At 52.3% G+C, this 23380-nt stretch overlaps 1 protein-coding gene across 3 annotated transcripts in view; it reads right to left on the reverse strand.

Annotated features, from left to right (window-relative positions):
• DPP6 (dipeptidyl peptidase like 6) overlaps positions 1 to 23380 on the reverse strand; it is a 974485-nt gene that overhangs the window by 111526 nt on the left and 839579 nt on the right. For all 3 annotated transcript variants that reach the window (XM_018046661.1, XM_018046659.1, XM_018046660.1), the window contains exon 8: positions 11308 to 11428. In XM_018046661.1, the coding sequence (XP_017902150.1) occupies positions 11308 to 11428 (121 nt within the window). The remainder of the gene's footprint in view (positions 1 to 11307; positions 11429 to 23380) is intronic.

Here is a 23380-nt window from a genome sequence, read left to right on the forward strand (position 1 = left end):
GTTCTCCTTTTCCTGACTTTTGCTTCACGCTGAATTAGAACAATCAGGGACCCACAAGGCCAAGGCAGGACTATGAAGGGCAGACTCGGCTTCTGACTCTCTGAGCCGGGGGCTTCCAGTAAACCCGACGGTGTCACACCATGGCCAGCTCCAGGGGGCCTGGCTGTCCTGGGGTCTCTCCCCTGCCATCGGGGCCTGCTCAGTGGGAAACACAGCCGTTAATTTAAAGGACTCCAAGGAGACGAGGAGAAGAGCGCTGATCACAGGCTCACGTGTCACTGACCAGCCTTTCACGGGAGAGGAGACCTACCAGCTAGCGATTTGGCTGACGCCCCTCGGCTACCAGCCGTAAAGTGAGTTTGCTTCCCACGTGGCGCTAGCAGTAAAGAACCCGCCTGCCAAGGCAGGAGACGCAGGAGATGCCAGTTCAATCGCCGGGTCCGGAAGATCCCTGGAGGAGGAAAAGGCCACCCACTCCAGTATTCTTGCCCGGAGAATCCCATGGACGGAGGAGCCTACAGTTCACAGGGCTGCAAAAAGTCGGACATGACTGAAGCGCGTGACCACGCATGCAAAGTGAGTTTGCAAGGACAAAAAGTTACACCCCTAGCTGTCTCTGGAGCGGTCCAACGAGGGGGACACGGCGTTGCTACCTGCAGCGGCTCACTAATGTCTTCGCGAGTGCTCGGGCAGGCCAAGCCGCCCTCACTCAGAGTCCACCCCCCCTAACGCCCCCACGCCTGGCGTCTGGGGAATGGCAGCCGCAGCAATCTTGCAACCACTACCCGCACCCCCCGGCTGCCCCTAAACCTGTTGCTCAGTCTTCTCACTGACCCTCAGGGGCCCCCCAACCCTGCAGGAGTTCCTCTCCTGCTAATTCCAGATCTAGGGTCTTCAGCCCCGCCGTGGAATCTGCAGGGTGGGGTCTCCACTGTGCAGGCCTCTCCCGCGTCTGGCTGGCTGCCAGCACCACGTCCTGGGCCCTGGTCCTGGCGACCGAGTGGTGAGCAGGGAAGCCCAGCAGAGTCACTTCCGGTCCGAGCACAGCGCCTCCGTCCCCACCCACTCTGGGCTGGGCGGGGCCCGCTGCCAGGCGGGAGGGCGGGGCCCGCAGCCTGCGCCCCTGGGGGAGCTCCGGGAGCAGGCCCGCCCACCTCCGCCCCTTGCGGGGCATGAGCGGTTCTCCTGCTGTGAATCCTGGAGCGGGGGTCCGGTTTGCTTTGCTGACTTGCTTTCTTTTTTTGTTGTTGTTAATTTTTATTTTTACTTTATTTTACTTTATAATACTGTATTGGTTTTGCCATACATTGACATGAATCCACCACGGGTGTACATGCGTTCCCAAACATGAACCCCCCTCCCACCTCCCTCCCCATAACGTCTCTCTGGGTCATCCCCGTGCACCAGCCTCAAGCATCCTGTATCCTGCATCAGACATAGACTGGCGATTAGTTTCTTACATGTAGTATACATGTTTCAATGCCATTCTCCCAAATCATCCCACCCTCTCCCTCTCCCTCAGAGTCCAAAAGTCCACTCTACACATCTGTGTCTCTTTTGCTGTCTCGCATACAGGGTCATCATTGCCATCTTTCTAAATTCCATATATATGTGTTGGTATACTGTATTGGTGTTTTTCTTTCTGGCTTACTTCACTCTGTATAATCGGCTCCAGTTTCATCCATCTCATTAGAACGGATTCAAATGTATTCTTTTTAATGGCTGAGTAATACTCCATTGTGTATATGTACCACAGCTTTCTTATCCATTCATCTGCTGATGGACATCTAGGTTGTTTCCATGTCCTGACTATTATAAACAGTGCTGCGATGAACATTGGGGTACATGTGTCTGTTTCAATTCTGGTTTCCTCGGTGTGTATGCCCAGCAGTGGGATTGCTGGGTCATAAGGCAGTTCTATTTGCAATTTTTAAAGGAATCTCCACACTGTTCTCCATAGTGGCTGTACTAGTTTGCATTCCCACCAACAGTGTAGGAGGGTTCCCTTTTCTCCACACCCTCTCCAGCATTTATTGCTTGCAGACTTTTGGATTGCAGACATTCTGACTGGTGTGAAGTGGTACCTCATTGTGGTTTTGATTTGCATTTCTCTAATAATGAGTGATGTTGAGCATCTTTTCACGTGTTTGTTAGCCATCCATATGTCTTCTTTGGAGAAATGTCTATTTCCACCAGAAAATTACTAGAGCTAATCAATGAATATAGTAAAGTTGCAGGATATAAAATCAACACACAGAAATCCCTTGCATTCCTATACACTAATAATGAGAAAGTAGAAAAAGAAAGAAAGGAAACAATTCCATTCACCGTTGCAACAAAAAGAATAAAATACTTAGGAATATATCTACCTAAAGAAACTAAAGGCCTATATATAGAAAACTTATTATAAAACACTGATGAAAGAAATCAAAGAGGACACTAATAGATGGAGAAATATACCATGTTCATGGATTGGAAGAATCAATATAGTGAAAATGAGTATACTACCCAAAGCAATCTACAAATTCAATGCAATCCCTATCAAGCTACCAGCCACATTTTTCACAGAACTAGAACAAATAATTTCAAGATTTGTATGGAAATACAAAAAACCTCGAATAGCCAAAGCAATCTTGAGAAAGAAGAATGGAACTGGAGGAATCAACTTGCCTGACTTCAGGCTCTACTACAAAGCCACAGTCATCAAGACAGTATGGTACTGGCACAAAGAGAAATATAGATCAATGGAACAAAATAGAAAGCCCAGAGATAAATCCACACACATATGGACACCTTATCTTTGACAAAGGAGGCAAGAATATACAATGGAGTAAAGACAATCTCTTTAACAAGTGGTGCTGGGAAAACTGGTCAACCACTTGTAAAAGAATGAAACTAGAACACTTTCTAACACCGCACACAAAAATAAACTCAAAATGGATTAAAGATCTAAAGGTAAGACCAGAAACTATAAAACTCCTAGAGGAGAACATAGGCAAAACACTCTCCGACATAAATCACAGCAGGATCCTCTATGACCCACCCCCCAGAATACTGGAAATAAAAGCAAAAATAAACAAATGTTTTCTGTTTTTTAAAAAATTATTACTTGTTTGCCACACCACATGGCCTGCAGGATCTTAGTTCCCTGACCAGGGATCGGACCTGGACCTCCTGCAGTGCACACGTGACATCTTCACTGCCGGGCTGCTGAGGAAGTCCCTGTGGGTTTGTTTTAGTTTCCCAACCTGACCTCGGCATCCTCTCCCGCTTCTCTGACTGGGTTTATTTCAGTACAGGGAGGACGTTAGGCTGCAAAGCACAGGTCAGGGCCCTACCCTCAGCGCTGAACTTGGGGGAAATTCCTGATCGGGGGTTCCAGCATTTGCTGATTTTGTCGCCGGGCCCTGGCCCCTGCCCCGGCCTCCCGGGCCTGACGTCCTGGATAGAATGTCGCTCCTTCCTTGGCCGGCGCTGCAGTCTCACCCCAGCTCGGGCCACGTCACCTTTCCAGTGGAGAGCCACCGGGGCGCCCCCGGAGATCCCCCAGGCTGATGCCCCATCCTCATGACTGGATGGTCCGTTCATCACACAGTTTCCATGGCAACTCTTGCCTGCATGCTTCTGGGAGGCAGGAAGATACAGCAGTGACTACGGACCACAGCTATGGTCACCCCGGCACTCAGGGGGTGGGGGACCCAAGGAGCAAGACGAGGGAGATGACGGGCCAGGACGTCTCTGTGGGCTTCTCTCGGGAGAAATCCAGACCGCTTTCCAGACCCTTCCCCTGCACTCAGCTGCGTGCTCTGGGGGTGCCACGCTCCGGGGGTGCCATGCTCTGGGGGTGCCACACTCTGGGGGGCTCGGGTCTGACATTCACCTTACAAACACCTCTGCCCCTCTGTGGAAGACACTCGTCCGACCCTGGGCACATGGCCGTCTGAGATCCTGCCATGTCCGCCAGCAGCCGGGCGGGAGGTGGATCCTCATGGGACATTTCACAGCCCTGAGGTGACATGCTGTGATGACACATCCTGCCATGCCCACATGGTTCCGCCTTGCTTGCACGGATATGCTGTCATCCAGCCTCACGCTAAATCTTTGGGGAAGGTATCCGAGCTCTTCATTTTCAGACGATGAACCTGAAGGTCAGACGAGGTATGTGACTGCCTCAAGGGCACCGGTGGCAGTGTGGCAGCTCAGGGACGCACCCGCAGGCCCTGGGGTCCTCACACCTATGCTGAGAAGCGCCTGGCACAGAGCTGGGGGTGTCAGAGGTGTGAGTGGACCTTGCTGAGGTGATGGATGGTCCGCTCACCCCTCGGGCACCCATCAGGCCTATTTTTATCTGCAAGAAGTTCATGCAGCCTTTTATACACGATGGGCGTGTGGTGAGGAGGCCAAGTTGGAACCACGTACTGGCTGTGTGACCGCAGAGAAGTCATGCAACGCTTCTGAGCCCAAGTTTCTGCGGCTGCAGCCGGAAGTTCATTCCTGTTTAGTCGTATTGGGCACGCCATGGAAGAGGCAGTGGGTGAGAGTGAGCACACCTGCCACGGGCCAGCCCCGACTGGTGGTATTATTAGCAGGCGGTCTGGAGTGACGCCCCCTCCTCGCCCCTCGGTCCTGAGTAAGGGGACTGTCTCCATTTCCAACACCTCTCCTGCCTCCTTTGGGGATAAAAAGAGTGAAGCTCATCGTCACAGTGAGATTAACAGTTGGGCTCTTCAGTGATCAGCCTGCTATTTTTGCTGAAGGAAGGGTGCGGAAGCTCTGATGGTAGTGGGAAAAAGGAGGTCAGCTGAGCTCCCTTGGGGGGAGTCTGGGACCCTGCACCTGAACCCTGGAGCTGGGGCCACACAGCGAGGATGGGGGAGCGCAGCTGCGTGTAGGGACCGTCCTGATGGGGAGGCGTGTGGGCAGGGGTGGGTGTGATGGGACTCGAAGGCGGAGAAGGAAGCAGAGGACCCAGGTGAGGCTGGACCGGCCCCGGGGGTGAGGGGAGCCTTGGGGGCCAGCTGGATGTGGCCTGGCCGGCAGCTTCTCCCCACGGGCCTGACAGTCTTACTCCCAGCCTTGGACCACTGTCCTTGCACTGACATTTACAGGGAAACAGGAGGACGTCTCATCGGGGGTCAGAGAGAGCACAGAAGCAACGAGCCAACACCGAGGCATCTCGTTCAGCCCCGTGCCAGACGCGAGGGTCCCCACTCAACAGCTGTGGCCTCTTCTGTGTCTTTCTACAAGGTAAGAGCCCCTGCTGCCTGAGCCAAGGTCACCACTACTCCATGGAGCTGGAGACGGGGCTACCCAGGAAGAACGCTCATTTCACTCCACACTCTGAAAGTGCTGACTTACTGGACTAGAGATCTGCTGCCTGCCACCCGGCACTGCTGCTGCTCCAGGCAATGCCTCCCGGGTCGGGGGCTCCCCTGGAGGCTGGTTAAATTCCAGTATTCTCATCATCACCTTCATGCCCGTGTCCCTCTTCAGAAGTGAAATGCAATATGAATTTTTAACTATGTAGTGTCTACAAGCCATCCTGAAGCGCACTCTTTACCGCGTGACATGACCGAGGTGCTCATGGGTGAACGGCTGTCAGGCGAGGGGGGCACGCCTCCAGCTCAGGGACACCGATGCAGAGAGAAGGTTCCAGAGCGACGCTTGTATCTGCACAGACATCCTCTCCAGGGGGAGCAGGAAGCCTGCGCTTCCTACATAGACATATGGAGACAATAACTCATGAGTGAACAGCTCAGTGGTTCTCAACACTGATGCTGGAGTAGAATGGACCACGCATTCGCGCTTCTGGTGCTGACGATGCCAGACGAGAGAGGTGTGTACCTGCTATGTGACTAGTTTTGGAAAAGTGAAAGTGTCAGTCACTCAGCCATGTCCGAGTCTCTGCGACCCCATAGACTGTAGCCCACGAGGCTCCTCTGTCCATGGGATTCTCCAGGCCAGAATATTGGAGTGAGTTGCCTTCTCCAGGGGATCTTCCCGACCCAGAGATCAAACCTGAGTCTCCTGCATTGCAGGCAGATTCTTTACCATCTGAGCCAGCAGAGAAGCCACTGGTTTTTTAAAATTCCAAGATAAAGAATAATAGTAGCTTCAACAGCAACAGCTGCAGTTCACTAGTCCCAGGCGCTGTTCTAAGAATTGTAAACACATCAGTCCATTTAATTTCTATGATGACCTGAGGGAACCTAGATGGTCTTCACGCTTGTCTTGCAGATAAGAAAACAGACCCAAAGAGTTCAAATCTCATTCCGGTTCACGGTGCTTTTACGTGGTGAAGCTATGATTCAAAGGCAGGCACGGTGGCTGCAAAGACCCTGCCCTTCCCCCCCAGCTCTGCTGCTCGCACACGGGAGGGCTTTGTAAAGCCCACCACAAGCTGCAGGAAATTTTCTGGGAGATTTCCTGGTCTGATCAAGATTTCCCATCAGGTAAATTGGAGAAGTAACCAACAACCACATCCAAAGAGCCTCAAGTCCATGGTCCGAGTAAGAGCACGCAGAAGTGAACATGACTCTCAGTCCACTGAACTCCAGGCCGTGCAACTGTCTCTAAAACTATCAGTCCAGCCAGAACGAGGCTCCACGGGCGAGCCTACCCCCGGGATGCAGTCTGCTAATGACCGGATCCAGGTACTTCAGAGATGTCAGCATTGGAAGAATCAATCAAGAATGTACATTCAGAGTGGCTCCATGAGCTTTGCAAAATATCAGGATCAAAACGTGTACAAGGGGGTGTGTGTGTGGCTTAATAACAGTGCGAGAGGCATCAGAAATACTTTCTTGCTGATAAAAACCTGGTGTGCATGCCCTCTACCTGCATCTGACAGTCCCGGGCGAGGGCTGTCCGCTGGAACCTGCGGCCACAGTGGGCCCCACAGGCTTGATCCACTGATGACAAGCACAGAGCTCAGGCAGGGGACATGGGAGCTTAGGTATACAGGTCAGCACACACACACACACCGCTCACCAAGCATAGAATAAACCACAAGTTTAGTCCAAGACAAAGGCACATTCCATGGGAACTATGACTTAGAATTTCATTTTAGGGAATCTGGAAAGATTGGGGTGACCAGGATGATTCAGGAGGAATTCTTTACGGGAACATATTTCCCGTGGAAAGCACACATTTTCAAAACCACCCCAGGGAGCTCCACAGTTTGGTCACAACAACATTTCTTCCTGCGTGAGCCATTTCCCCAGTCAACTCCCTGTCTCCTGGAGAATCCACCTGCCAGTGTAGGAGATGCAGGGGGCCTGGGTTCAACCCCTGGGTTGGGAAGATCCACTGGATGAGGGCATGGCAAGCCATTCCGTATTCTCGTCTGGGAAATCCCATGGACACAGAAGCCTGGTGGGCTATAGTACACGGGGTCGCAAAGAGATATGACCGAGTGACTAAACAGCACACACACACACACACACACACACACACACACACACACACACACGCAACTGACTGCCTCGGCAACAGAGATACGGCTGTCTCATAAGACCCCAAAACCAGTAATGACTTAAAGTTTCATTATTGAAAAATTATTGGCCAAAACATCTGTGCTGTACGACTATGGTGGCAGCAGTGTCAGTCGCTCAGTCGTGTCTGACCTTTGCGACCCCATGGACCGGAGCCCTCCAGCCTCCTCTGTCCCTGGGATTCTCCAGGCAAGAATACTGAGTGGGTTGCCACTTCCTCCTCCAGGGGATCCTCCCGACTTGGATCAAACCCACGTCTCTTACGTCGTCTGCATTGGCAGCCAGCTTCTTTACCACTGCGCCACCTGGGAAGCCCCCACACCTGCGTCTACGACAGCAACGATCAAAATGGAAATAATAGAAACAGTATCGACTGGAAAACACAAGCATCTCTGTAACACTGGAAACCACGAACCTTGCATAAAACTGTGGACAATCCAGCCCTTTGCTCATAAGCTTACATAGTAGGAGCTTTGCAGAATCACTAAGACTTGCATGAAAGTACAAATTCTTAACAGAATCTCCCTTCCTGAGTTCTCTAAACTGAATGCACCGTTAGTTTTTGGGTAACCAACTTCGAAGTGGAAGTGTTAGTTGTTCAGTCATGTCCAACTCTTTGCAAACTCGTGGACTGTAGGCTGCCAGGCTCCTCTGTCCATGGACTTCTCCAGGCAAGAATACTGGAGTGGGTTGCCATTCCCTTCTCCAGGGGATCTTCCTGACCCACAGATCAAACCCAGGTCTCCCCCACTGCAGGCAGATTCTTTACCATCTAAACCACCAGGGAAGCCCAACTTGACCTTGGTAAACCTTGAAGGAGTTCTGGGACACTTTTAAGTCATCTTTAACCTCATATTAAAACCAAAATGCTATGTAACCGCATGACATTTGCCCAGAAGAATAAAATATACACTTTGCTCATCAAGATAAGTGCGTGGCCGCTGTGAGGGCAGGAATCTGCAGAGTCAGTGAGGCTCGCGGTCCGATGTCACAGACGGCCTTGAGGGAATGTTTCCCAGTGTGGGGGCTGCTTCAGTGAGTTAGGGGGATTCCCACGGAGTGCGTGTAAACCTCGGCTTGAGGGATGGGGGCTCCTGGCAGCCCCTGCGTCTCCTCCTCCTCTTCCTCAGCCCTTGATATTCTAAAACGTTCAACATGTTCAAAAGATCCTTTCTGGGAAACAAAACAAATCAGTGTGGCATCTGACTGGCAACAAGCCTAAGGGCTGTGGAGTGGCTCAGGGTTTATGTAAGCTCTGCTTCTCAGAACTAACATCTCTGAGTGAGTCAGGCACCCTGCAAACGCTTTCAGGGTATTTTTCCCTCTAATCTTGCCCCCTACCGTTTTTTAAAAGGAGCATTTGGAGGTGAAGCAGTTAAGTCACAGATGAGAAAAAGGCAGCCTTCAGGGTTTACCTTCCCATTATTAAAAAGGAGCTGAGATTCCTTGCAGGCTCCAGGAGTCTAAGCATCAGTGTATATAACCTTCCAGGGAAGAGCACTCAGCAGACTAAGCTGTACATCAACCATGATTGATTTAGAATATGAGGGCCCTGTTATCACACCCACATAACTCCCTGTAAATGCCCTAAAGAAACATTTCTTTTCAACCAGTTTGCTCAAGCAGAAGCTTACCTTGAATTGCAAGGCAATGAGTTTTTTTTTTTTTTTTTTTTTTTTTTAGGAAGATACTAAAAAAGATATTCTCAATTTCCTGGTGATGGAGTTTTAAAGAAGATTATTCCTAGAGCGGGTCGAGGCTCTTCCTACTGGGACCCCAGTGCCCCCTCCCCTCTCTGGGGGCCATGGGGTTATTGCCCTGATCCCTTTGCCACCTATAGGGCTGTCTGTTGCAGGACAGCAGAAGGGTGGTGGACACTGTCTGTTTCGTCCAGTGACATCCTCGGGTGCGCCCAATGAAACCTTAAGGTCGATTCTCCTGGGGCCTGGAGTGCAGCTCAGAACGAGACTCATGGCCGCTCTGAGCAGTGGTGACCACGATGGAATAAACATGGGGCTTCCGGGGAGACCACAGGGAGGGGGACGGTCGTGATGAGCATTCCAGCGTTCAGCCAGGAAGCCACCTGCACAGAATCAGGACCATGGTGGCCTCTGGGAAGGGGCTTGGTAGGGAGGAACTTCTGAGATGAGGGAGTGTTCTGTGTCTTTTAAAGGATTTCCTTTCATAAATTATTTTATTATTCTTACTGTTTATTTTTATTTTTTGGCTGTGCCACGTGGCATGTGGGATCTCAGTTCTCCAACCAGGGACTGAACCTGCACCCCCGGCAGGGCAGAGTGCATCCTTAACCACTGAACTGCCAGGGAAATCCCACGTTCTACGTCTTGATGGGGTTGCACAGTGCATGTTAGTAAGCCTCTCGAACCGTGGCCTTGGAACTGTGCACTTAACTGTCAAAGACTTCCATCTCAATTTAAAAAATGGAAACCCAGTCACAGAACCTTGAGCCTCAGTGGCTTCAGTGTGATTCCAGTGGGAAGTGGGACTGAACATATATGTCTCTGCTCTATTCTTCAGGATATAAAAGCCACTGCAACGCAGAGCCCAGATTAAGGGACTCACCGCACCAATGAAAGATGAGATCTTCCGGGCTTGGTCACGCCCAGGCATCCCAGAGCCCCCGGGCCAGCCCAGCATGGTGGACTCCTGCTGTGATCATGGGTTCTCAGGCGGGAAGGTCGAGACGGGCACCAGCTGTCCATCAGCCTGGCGCCCGTCCATACCTGCATTTCCAGTGACATGCCTCCAGAGCATCTCCCCTGACCTCATGCCAACTCGGGCAGATGACCTACCCTCACCACTGCCTCCGCGGTGAAATGTCTGTGACACGCTCATCTCAGAATGTGCTCTTGAGGGCGCCATGGATGGGGTGTCCGTGACCTCACAAAATTCACGTGGAACCGAATCCCTGTGGTGATGGTGTCTGGAGGTGGGGCCTTTGGAGCCTCCATGATGGGACAAGTGCTCCACCAGCAGGATGAAGGGGCCAGAACTTGCTCCCTCCTTCCTTCTCCCCCCACACCCCCATCCTGTGAGGACACAGAGAGAAGGCGGCCATCTGCAAGCCAGGGAGAGAGCCTTCACCAGACATCAGCGCTGCCAGAGCCCTGATCTCAGACCATGTGAAATAGACAGAAGGTGCTCAAGCCGCTCAGACTGTGGCCTGTTGGCTTCACAGCAGCCTGGACTACGGCAGGTGACATGAGGTGCTAACAGGCACCAAAGCACTTAGCATGATGCCTGGCAGCTAGCAGCAATCAATACATGACCGTTAGTGTCACAGCAAAGTTCTCATCAGCACGGAGATGGATGACAAATGCTTCAGAAGAGAGCTGCTCACTCGGATTTCAGAGATTCAGTAACGTCCACCGCCGGAGTCCGCTGGCACCCAGTAGCAGGAAACATCCAGCGAGGTGGATGGATACACGCAGGCCAGCACGTCACCCTGACCCGGGGGGTTTACCCTCTGATGTCTTCCCCGGGCAGAACCAGGTGCTCCGCCTCTCGGAAAGGGAGCAGGGGACCTTGGAGTCTGGACCCTGCCTGTTCCGGAGTCACCCCCAGCACGGCACAGGCTGGTGGGTGCCCAGCACACCTGGCCACCAGGTGAGAGACCGACACTGCAGGCTCCAGCTGGCCGCCTGCTGCTCCCCGGGACTCCACAGGCCCTCTGGAATTTAGCTGAAGCTCCAGAAACCGGAGCTTAATTGACAGAGTCCACATCACCACCATGAACCGCCATGAAGCAGCGGCAGCCTCGACCACAGGAACAGCGCCACCGCCCCCCGTGTACCTTCGTACAGCCAGTCGCTGAGGCCATTGTAAATCACGCCTTCCTTCCCAGTGGAGACCACGCGGATGGCCTGCTTCCCGACGTGCGCGCAGTAGTAGATGTTGTTTTCAAAGATAAATATCTAATTGGAAAGAGAAAAAATGCACAGCATTAATCAAGGAAGCAGTTACAAACAGGGTGTTCTTAAAATCCCAAACCAGCCATTTGGTCAGCATTTTCCTGGTGCATTTATTGGACAGAACAAGAGTCTCAAGATCCCTTGGGGCTCACCTGCCTCCTATAGCATCTACACTGACGGTCAGTCAGAGCCTCAAACTACACACAGTTCACCCAATGCTGTCATTTACCACAACTGGACAATCGGTTGGATACCCTTGGGGGTGTTAACATCAAGTTGCATTGACTGTGTTAGCAATTGTATTTTCCCTAGCAGTTATGAATGGGGGTGCTGGGAAACTGGAAACCTGAGACTTATTCACTCAACATTTACTAAAAACTACTCAATGGACTTCCCTGGTGGCTCAATCGGTAAAGAATCTGCCTGCAGTGCAGGAGGCCTGGGTTCAGTCCCTGGGTTGGGAAGATCCCCTGGAGAAGGAAATGGCAACTCACTCCAGGACTCTTGCCTGGAGAATCCCATGGATGGAGGAGCCTGGTGGGCTGCAGTCCATGGGGTCGCAAAGAGTCGGGCACGAATGAGCGACTAACACTTAGTGGGAGAAGTGGGCAGCAGAGGATGAGACAGTTAGCTAGCATCATGGACTCAATAGGTGTGAATATGAGCATTACATTCATATCTCCCACTAACTCTGGGAGATAGTGAAGGACAGGGAAGCCTGGATGTGCTGCAGTCCACGGGGCTGCAAAGAGTCAGACACGACTGAGTGACTGGACACCACCACCACTTAGTGGGCACCTGCTCTGTGCCAGTCCTGAGACAGCAGGTTGATGTATTGTGGGATGTATCATGCACTTTATCCTACTTACAGTCTGGTAAAGAAGACAAACTTTTAACAGGAGAATGCTCTGACGGGGACAAGTGGAGACGTGGGGACATGTGACGGTACCACTAACTTAGGACAAAGGACAGGCCTGAGAAAGTGACTGAAAAGTACGTATTTTCTAATTGTGGTAAAACATGCTTGGCATGAAACCTGCCGCCCTGGCTACGTTTCAGTGTACAGTCTGGTGGCATTAAATGCGCTCACACTGTCATGCATCCGTCACCACCGCCATCTCCTGGCCTCCTGTCTTCCTGCAGAATGAAAGCCCCGCCCCCATAAAACACTAGCTGCACTCCCTGCCCGCAGCGTCCACCACTCCACTTTCCGCCTCTTAGGCACCTGACGACTCCAGGGACCTCGTAGAACAGAAAAGCGCAGTGTGGGTGCTTCTGTGTGTGGCTCAGCTCACAGAGCAAGACGTCCTCAAGCTTCACCTGGGTTGGAGCAAGGGCCAGTGCTCCAAGAAAGTGGGTTTTAGGCTGCGATCTGGACAGGGAGCAGGACGAGGAAAGGGGGCAGAGAAATGAGATGACACGGGGCAAACAGCTTGCGAGAAACCAGAGGCAGGGCTGGGGGTGCTGAGGGAACTGGGCACGCGCTCCCAGTGACCAGAATCCTGGCAGGCACAGGACCCCAGGGGCAGCGGGAAGCCTTGGCTGAGGCTTGACGAGGGAGCGCCAGGGTTGGGGTGAGTCTTCTGCAGGTGAGCCCCGGGCCGTGAGGATGGATGCAGGGAGGATGGGCAGGCGTCAGCCTGTCACTGTGGGAGTGAGGATGGAGGCAGACCGGCAGGGATGGGAGGAGGACGCCCTGAGTGTGGCCAGTGCAGTCGTGGAGGAGGCAGAGAGGGCCTCCGGCTGCTGGCTGGGTGACCCGTGTGCGCACTGGGGTGCCCTGGGGGATGTTACGGCTCTGAGCTTGGGTCAACTCCAAATTCTCTGGGGCTGGGGAGGAGGGTGGGCTAGGTCAGCAGCTCTCAAACTCGGCTGCGTACTAGAATGATCTGAGAAGCTCTGAAAACCCTACTGCCAGGTCCAGGAGCCCAGCCCAAGGATCAGAATCTAGGGGTGGGACCCTGGCATCAGCATTTTAAAGAAACACTCCAGGTGATTCCAGTTCAGTTCAGTTCAGTTGCTCAGTCGTGTCTGACTCTGCGACCCATGGACTGCAGCACGTCAGGCCTCCCTGTCCATCACCAACTTCCGGAGTTCGCTCAGACTCACGTCCCTCGAGTCGGTGATGCCATCCAGCCATCTCATCCTGTAGTCCCCTTCTCCTCCTGCCCCCAATCCCTCCTAACATCAGGGTCTTTTCCAATGAATCAACTCTTCACATGAGGTGGCCAAAGTATTGGAGTTTCAGTTTCAGCATCTGTCCTTCCAATGAACACCCAGGACTGATCTCCTTTAGGATGGACTGGTTGGATCTCCTTGCAGTCCAAGGGACTCTCAAGAGTCTCACCACAGTTCAAAAGCATCAATTCTTTGGCGCTCAGCTTTCTTCACAGTCCAACTCTCACATCCATTCATGACTACTGGAAAAACCATAGCCTTGACTAGACGGACCTTTGTTGGCAAAGTAATGTCTCTGCTTTTCAATATGCTATCTAGGTTGGTCATGTGCAGCCAGATCTATGAAACAGCGGCCCAGGAAAAAAATCCAGTGTCTCCCGGAGCTCTTAAAGTATGAATGAGCCTGTTCACAAGGCCCTGGTCAGTTCTCTGTGTGTTTTCTGTGTCTAAATGCTCTGCCTTCCACCCCCGGGGGAAGCTAATCTCCAGCATCTATAGACGTGGAGCTACGTGGACCAAGAACAGGACTCAATCTTTTTTTTTTTTAAATAATTCTAAAAAATATATTATCAGTGTCATTGACAAGGCCAGTGAGAGGGTGTTTTGCAAGCATAGGAAACAGTGCAAATATTGACATTTTAAACAGAATTATGCCAAAAGGGCAGTTCCCACAGACGGTTCTCACGGAAGGATGGAGCTGAAAACTTGTCAAGTATCAGCTTCCTGCTCAGGCCTCCTGCCTCTTAAACATTCACTTCAACCAGAAATGAGCTGGAAAACTTCCAGACACAAGTACACATCCTCGTTTAATTTCTGCAGCTATTCTTACGAGTTTGCCGAAGGGTAAAGATGTATTATGAAATTTTAACTTCTTTTTATGAGTTCTAAGCCTAACAATCCATTTTTGAATCAAGTCAGACCATAGCCAATTAATATTCTGAATAAGTAAAATTTGCTATCATAGATATTAAATCCATTTTCACGCTGGCTGCATTTTTAATGGAAGGAAAACAAAAGGGAACAAGTTGCAGGGAACAACACGTTTTGCTTTGAAGATGTTCATGTTTACAACGGGAGTCTGGGTTCTACAGAGCTTCAGTTGTCTCCAGGCCCCGCAAGGGTGTCTGCACCCTGTGCTCCGGGAGCACCACAGACCTGCTGTGGGACTGGGCCAGGGCTGGACTCCCAGAGGTCCCTTTATCTGTCACTGGAGATAAAGGTATGGGCTTCCTGGGTGGCTCAGTGGTAAGGAATCCACCTGCCAATGCAGGAGACACGGGTTCACTCCCTGGGTCGGGACGATGCCCTGGAAGAGGACATGGGAACCCACTCCAGTCTTCTTGCCTGGGAAATTCCATGCATGGAGGAGCCTGGCAGGCTACTGTCAGGGGCTACAAAAGAGTCGGGCACGACTGAAGCAACTGAACAGTAATGAGACAAACGCAGAGCCCGGCCTTAGGGTGGGCATGAGGCTGAGTGAGCTGACAGCTGCAGGGCACTGAGGACAGTGCCCAGCACGGCAGGGCTCATAACACACCCCTAGTCTCGCTGTGGTGACTCTCATCGTGACAAAATTTTATTCTGCCTGGAGGGATTAGGAGAGGATTCCTGGGGGAAGTGGCCAGGAAGAACCAGGAAGAACACCCACATGGAGCCAAAAAGGGCTGCGAGGAATCCCGTGCGGGGCTACACCCAGGAGCAGCTGTTGACAAACGGCCCCTGTCCACACCCTGCTGAGCCAAACTGGTGCCAGCCTGGTGCCAGGCGCGTGAGTCGACCTGTCTCCTTGGCAGATACAAGAGTCCCTGTGGCTGTTTCTGAGCAGCCGTCAGGCTCCTGCAACAGCCCATGTTGCCTGGTTCAGGTCAGGAGGCACCGCTGGTGGCGGGACTCCTGGGTCTCCACTGGAGCGCAGTTGTTACGCAACAGTGACAAGAAGGATGTTCGCCAACACCCACGAGAGGGTGAGTACAACACTGCTGGGATTATTTTTTTGAGAAGCAAACCGGCTGGTGGGAAATCACACATCAGTTTGGCCGACCATGAGGTGGAAACCGGAACAGCAAATGCCGCCGACCTCTGACTGTGCACAGTCAGCATTACCACAGTGCATACGGGAAAAGTCAAAACTCACAACCCTGCACACCACACAGATACACGCGTATCACACAGACACATGGTGTATCACACAGACACATGGTATATCACACTATCACATAGACACAGGGCGTATCACACAGACACATGGTGTATCAACACGGTATATCACACAGACACACGGCATATCACACAGACACACGGCATATCACACAGACACACGGCATATCACACAGACACACGGTATATCACACTATCACACAGACACACGGCGTATCACACAGACACACGGCGTATCACACAGACACAGTGTATCACAGATACACGGTGTATCACACTATCACACAGACACACAGCATATCACACAAACACACAGCATATCACACAGACACACGGCATATCACACAGACAATGGCGTATCACACAGACACATGGTGTATCACACAGACACATGGTGTATCACACAGACACATGGTATATCACACTATCACATAGACACACGGCGTATCACACAGACACATGGCGTATCACACAGACACATGGTGTATCACACAGACACACGGCGTATCACACAGACACACGGCGTATCACACAGACACACGGTGTATCACACAGATACACGGTGTATCACACTATCACACAGACACACAGCATATCACACAGACACACGGCATATCACACAGACACACGGCGGATCACACAGACACACGGTGGATCACACAGATACACGGTGTATCACACTATCACACAGACGCACGGCATATCACACAGACACATGGTGTATCAACACGGTATATCACACAGACACACGGCATATCATACAGACACCCGGTGTATGACTATTTTCGATAAAATAGACTGGTATTTTATTTCCTTCTAGATGAGAGAGAACGCGAGAGGGTTGGTGGGTGGGGTATAAAATTTAGTTTTAATAAAGCTCAAGTTATATAACATATGGTTTTGCACAATGTTTGAGAATCTGTATCAGAAGTGCTTTTCCATGTCATTAAGCACGCTCTGAGACATGCCTTTTAGGAGATACACCGTAGCTTATTTCATTACGTCCCTGCTGTTTGACATCTATTCTGGTTTTTATCACAATGGAAATGCTTTCGTCTCAGGCCTTGGCGGGACCTCTGCCGTTTCCCAAGGATAAATTCCCATGAGTAGAAACCATGCCTCATGCTCCTCGTGCAACTAAAAAGAAAAATGGGTGGAGGAGACGAACAGGTGGGCCAGAGCACCGCATGAAGTACTGACCACACAGACGCGTGCATACCAAGAACGAAAGGAAATCTGCTAACAATGCGAATGGTTTATCAGATTTTCAGACTGAACAGTGACACCCAAAGTTGCTTGGGAGGCCCTGTGCTTTCCTGGTGGGGGCAGAGGTTGGCTGCACCCACAGTCAGAAAACCAGGTCAAGAGGGACTTTTCTTGGGTGGATAATGTGAGAAAGATGCTGGACAGAACGTATAGCCTTCTCAAACGGTGTCTACAGAACCTGACGCCAGTGGGAAGCTGTAGCCTCTGATCTGAAGGGGAACGATAGAGGTATATGTATGTAGACGTGTGCTGTCTCCTGGGCCAACATGCCAAGGTGCTGAGAATCGCTCTCCGATCACCAGGCTCATTTCGGGAACCGAGCAACTCTCTCCTTCCTCTTTGCTCTCCGAGCCCCTGCTTTGGCCATTCTACTGCTCGGCTGGGCGCGGAAGTGACCGTGTTCCTCTAGCTGGCGTCTGAGTCTGGAGAGGCACTGATGGCGGGGGTGGCGGCGGCAATGCTGTTGAATCAGTGAGGGTTTTCCAGACTCTAGTGGCTCTTGTCCAATACAGGAGCATCACCATCAACCCCACAGACGTGCGTGTGAGCACCTCCAAAGAGCTGGGCAGGGCGCTGGGCGCTGGCTCTCCAAGCTCTCGTCTGACTGGTGCTGGGGCCACAACTATGCTGTGTGAACGGCTCACGTTCCCAGCCCACCCATCGCCCCAGATTCAGCACACCTGGCTCTCAGGTTGGTTCCTGCCCAGGCGGCGGTGGGACCTGGCAAAATTCACACAATTGTTCTGCCTTCGGACTTTCTCACTTGTGAAATACAGATAATCACACCTGCCGCGTCAGCCTTGTGGTGCTATCGGGAGGATAAAATGGGAGACAATTGTGCTGCAGAAATGCTGCAGAAAAACTTGAGGGTTTTAAAGCACATTCAGAGGAAATGCTCTGTTAGCATAATAACTATCGTCAGCCCGTCCAGTCCTTGCTGCTAGGATACCGATCAAATAACGGAGTCCTTTCAGCTTCTCACGTCGGCACTGCCCCCTCCCAGCCTTTCCTCCAGAAATCAGTGCAACACAGCACGTCACATTTCGCCGAAGCAAAACAACACGGATTTAACGCCAAAGAGCAGAGTTCAGTGCCAAGAAAGAGAAAGCCTTGCACACTATCTAAAACCATCCTTCTCACTGGAAAGTACTCACCTTGCTCATCCTTTCCAATGTCAACCACAGTCTAGGAGAAGCACCTGAAACATCACCATAGAGACCCTGCCCTCAGCGCAAACGGTGGAGGAAAAGTGTGCTTTTCAGAGTCGGGCCCCGGGAAGAGCGCTCAGGATCTCTCCCACTGCTGAACTCGCCCTCTAACCTGCAGAGCTCAGAGGTGCTGTTTTCCCAAAGCTGAGGGAAAAGCCTCAAAATGAAATTATGCTCCAGTGCAGCTGATGGCTGTGCTCAGTCCCCTGGGACATGGGAGCTGAGCAAATTCACAGCGACCACGGGACAAGGCTCAGGGGCAGGGGCAGGGGCACATGCCTAGCCCCCTCTCCTCCCCGCAGGCTTCTGAGTCGTGGGGCTGCCTGTGGATGGGCTGGTCGGCCTCCCGAAATGCCAGGCTAGGGAGTGCTGGGAGGAAGTGTGCGAAGGCACTTCCTGCACCGGGGACAGGGCGCCTGGGCACAGGGTCGTGCAGGGCTCCCGAACAAGGACATGGAGGGTGGGCAGCGGCTCGCCAACCCCGAAGGTGCCAAGCCCATCATGGGATCTGCCTCTGCAGGCCTCCTACCCACTGCTGCCTGTGGCCCGCAGCTCAGCCCCTGCTGGAGAGCTGGTGCTACCCATGGCCGTGCCTGGCTCACGGGGGCAGGAACTCTCAGTACCCCCGGGAAAGGCCCCCTGGAATCACTCGCTGTCTGGGGTCAGCGTCTACCACTGAGCAAGTCGCCTTTCTTTAGAGGATTTGGGCGGTAAGGACCTTCAAAGCCACAAGGGGGCCTCTCTCAGGGGCTTTGGGGCCGCCGGCAGCTCCTGGAGGGGCCCCCACCCTCCCTGGGGGCACCGCCTCCTGGGCCGAGCTGTGCGCCCCTCAGCGGCGCTGAGGTCACCGTCACGAGTGTGGCTGCCCCGCAGCCACAGCTCATCCTTTCAACAAAAGGAGGGTTTCCCGGTCACCAGACTCGGGAGAGTATTTGCCTCTTTGTATAGAGGAAGAGCAGTATTTGTCAGTCCCCTGTGGTGGGGACATATATAAAGATGCCCACTCAACTTTTTCAAGTTTACTATGCACAAATTATTCACATTTCAATCTTACCAAAATTCAAATGTATTAAAATTGATGGTGTGTCAATGTTAAAATTGTAGCATATTACGCTTTCTTGGAGGTAAGTGAAACAGTGTTGATTTTACAGTAGGTATTCATTTATATTTGATGAATCTGGGGAGCGGCATTTGGTATGCCATTCTATGCACTGTTCAAAGTGCTTTATATATGTTAACTTTTCTGAGGGAGTTCTTTTGGTGGTAACCCCTCTACTTCCTGGGTTGGGAAGATCCCCTGGAGAAGGGATAAGCCACCCACTCCAATATTCTTGGGCTTCCCTTGTGGCTCAGCTGGTAAAGAATCCACCTGCAATGCGGGAGACCTGGGTTCGATCCCAGGGTTGGGTAGATCCCCTTGGAGAAGGGAAAGGTGACCCACTCCAGTCTCTGTGCCCAGACTCTCCAGAGAGTCTCCACTCTCTGGCCTGGAGAATTCCATGGACTGCATAGTCCAGGGGGTCGCAAAGAGTCGGACACGAATGAGAGACTTTCACTCCTCACCTCTCCTTCCAGCACTGTTTAAAATTCATTTTTAATTGGAGGGGATACTTGCTTCTGTCTTACTCCAGGATGCTCTGGCTGAGCACTTGGCGGAGATCTCCACGCTCCGCCGGCCCAGGTTGAAGCCGTCCCCCCCCATGATCTGCGGCTCTTGTGAGCACCACCTTCTGCCCTGGGCACCAGCTGGGACATGCGGCGCGTGCCCGTGTGCCCTGCGAGCCCCCCCCCCCCACCTGGCCTCGGCGACGCCGGGTGTGGGCTCAGTCCAGGTCAGCCCTCAGCGTCTCCCTGACAGAGTTATGAAGTTAATGGGTTCTGGTGCTGGAAGGCCCAGGGATTACTGATCTACCTGGTCCCATAGAATATGTCTTTTCACGGTGAGAGAGAGTGACACAAACACCCAGAGGGAAGTGGAGCTAAAGAGAAGCGAAGGCAAAGGGAACGCAGGAAAGGGAGGGAGAGGGGACGCGTGCATGCTCTGAGGATCTGCTCTGGCTCTTGGGTGCAGCTGTGCCTGGTGCCAAACCTGTGTCTGCCCATCCTTCGCAGGTAAGAGTCTCTCTTTTGTTGATTCCATTTTAAGTGTGAGTTCTGTCCCTTGTAACTGACAAACCCCAGTGAACGCACACTCTTCTTTCACCAGTTACTGTGTCTGTGATCCGCCTTCTCCCTCTGAGCTCTCTCCCGTGCCAGGTGTTACGAATGATGATGAGGTCTTTGCCCCCCAACAGCTCCAGGTTCAGGCACATCCTCACCTACGCTTAAAAAGAGATGCCCAAAATCACGGCAGATAGTGAACACTAGCTCCCATGCCGCACCCAGAGATCAGCGCTTCGGTTTCTGGAGATCTGCTCCTTACATTTTCCAAGTGATAGCTCCAAGAGAGTAATTTTTTCTGGCTCACTGAAGGAGACAGCTGATGCAATCCAGAGATCCACAGATCTCTCAGAGGCTGGCAGGCACAGAGATGAGGATAAATCAACAGAAGCAAAGATGAGAGGGCGGGTGGTCCGGGGTGGATAGAGCAGTGATGTGGTCATCAGAGGTCACCCCGGACACTCCCCACACAGCCTGCCCCAGGCTGGAGTCCAGACTGGGTCACACCCACCCGGGTAAGTGATGAAGTACGTGCTGCTCTCAAATTCCCAAAACGCCCGCTGAAAAAAAAACAGCAACTGCCACAACCAAGGCAGGTGGGAAACTCAAGGGAAACCAGACTGGCTGGCACTGGACTGTGCCCAGGGGAAGGCTGGGGCTCCAAGCTGACCAGGGCACCAGACTCAGCCTCTGGCTTCCAGCACTGGGGCCCCTCCGCTGGTGGGAGGCAGGAGGAAAGAGGTTGGAAGCCCACTCCGTGGACAAACCTGCAAAGTCAGATAGGAAGAAGATGCTGGGAAGTGGGCCTGACTCAGTGGCTCTCAATGCAAGTGAATTCACGCAGCCCAGTGATCGCTTAGAGGACCAGAGATGACTGCTGAGAAGGAAGAGCCACCACCTCCGGGTCACGTGGGGAGAGGGAGGCAAATGCACACGGGTGGTGAGGACAGGTGATGCTGGATGGTGGGGACGAGGGTAAAGGGTCAAGGACATGTCTGAGCACCTGGGTAGAGGTGGGACCTGCTCTCCAGTGGGGGGTGGCCCCTGAGCACCTGCTCACCTGGAGAACCCGAGCGGGCCGAGGGGACGTGAAGATGTGGTGGGGCGCCCACCTGCCCCAAGGAAGTGGCCTCACTCGTCCTGCTCAAGGGCAGCGTGTCTACAAGTCAATGCAGAACCGTCCCCTTGAAGTTTCACTTCGAGAACTGAACAGTGCTCTGGTACTGGCCTTTGAACAAGCCTGCATCAGCCCAAGCCATCCACACACGACCACCGGGACCCCCCCAAAGCATCACGCTTTCTCTCCCCATCAGCCTCAAGAATGCTTGGCTCAGCCTGAGTCTCAGACTCTGACACCCTCTCTGGTCTCTCTGCAGCACGTGGCACTTTCCTTCAGAAAGACGACGCTGGCTCATCGCTCTCCTCTGAGCGGTGCGTGGAGCGTTTATCAAAACTCCCGTTACTAAATTCATCTTATACTGTCTCCCCACACAATTATAATCTCCAAGAAGATGGAGACTGCGCTTGTGCCCGCTTTGATGCCCACATCAATGCCTGCAGAGACCTGAGGCTAATTATTTGCTGATTCACGATTCCAAAAATACCCACTGCTACTAGCTGAGGGCTCCTTGTGTGCTTGGCACTGACATACGCTCACCCACATTTGGTTTATTTCATAACTGCCAACAAAGGTCTGTGCAGTCAAAGTTTTGGTTTTTCCAGTAGTCATGTACGGATGTTGGACCACAAAGAAGGCTGAGCGCTGAAGAATTGATGCTTTTGAACTGTGGTGCTGGACAAGACTCTTGAGAGTCCCGTGGACTGCAAGGAGATCAAACCAGTCAATCCTAAAGGAAATCAACCTTGAATATTCATTGGAAAGGTTGATGCTGAAGCTGAAGCTTCAATACTTTGACCACCTGATGCAAAGAACTGACTCAGAACTGGAAAAGACCCTGATGCTGGGGAAGATTGAAGGCAAAAGGAGAAGAGGGCAGCAGAGGATGAGATGGTTGGATGGCATCACTGACTCAATGAACACGAACCCTTGGGCAAGCTCCGGGAGACACTGAAGGACAGAGAAGGCTGGTGTGCTGCAGTCCACGGGGTCAGAGAGTCGGACATGACTGAGAGGCTGAATAACGCAGAGCCCTCTCTTGTCCTCAGTGTGGCCCTCATTGTCCACTTTGGCAGAGAAGATGTTATTCCAGTTTTTTAGAAATGAGATGCAGGCTCGGAGAGGCGAAGCTTTGACCCGAGGTCACAGTGCTCACGACAGAATTAGAAACGGACTGCTTAACCCACATGCCTGTGACTCTGGGGCTGGCGGTGCCAGCAGCCTGCAGAACCAGCTGGAACCGTGAACTCTCAGGCACCTCCCCAGGCCAGCTGGGTTTTAGTGAGCTCTCCGGATGGTGACTGATATCAGTGGAAAATCATAAGCGATTTCCAGCAGCTGTGCTGGTGAGGACAGCCTGCTGGTGAGGATGGCTGATCCCCTTCATGGGAGGGGTCTGAACGAAAACACAAAGGCTGAGAACTGAAAACTCTGCAAGCACTGAGGGATGACAAGTGTACTGACTGGCAGAAAGCAGGCACTCTCTCAATCTTTTTATGCTGCAGTTAAATTCAAGCCTCATCGGTTGCCAAATGCAGGCTTCTAACTCCGAAGAAGTGAAAGGATTCTGCAGTACTTTCCTAAGGGGATGGAAAAGGACACTGTTTTTTCTTGGTACGTTTCTGGGCCTTTTTGTGTAGAGTCCAAATGTGAGGCCGGCAATGCTGCCCCTGAAACGTCATTCAGACCTTGCTGGTGGGATCACCTGGGTGGGAGCAGGTGTGTGAGGTGTGCAGGGTCCGCTCTGAGGGGACACCGAGGCCTCTAACACCACTGCAGACATGCCAGCTCACCCCGCTCAGACATGTCCTCTCTGATTCCTGGGGTGATGGGTCTCAGAACTTTCTTCTTCTCCAAGGCAATGAGATA

Source organism: Capra hircus, chromosome 4, assembly GCF_001704415.2.
Source record: "Capra hircus breed San Clemente chromosome 4, ASM170441v1, whole genome shotgun sequence".
Taxonomy (NCBI): domain Eukaryota; kingdom Metazoa; phylum Chordata; class Mammalia; order Artiodactyla; family Bovidae; genus Capra; species Capra hircus.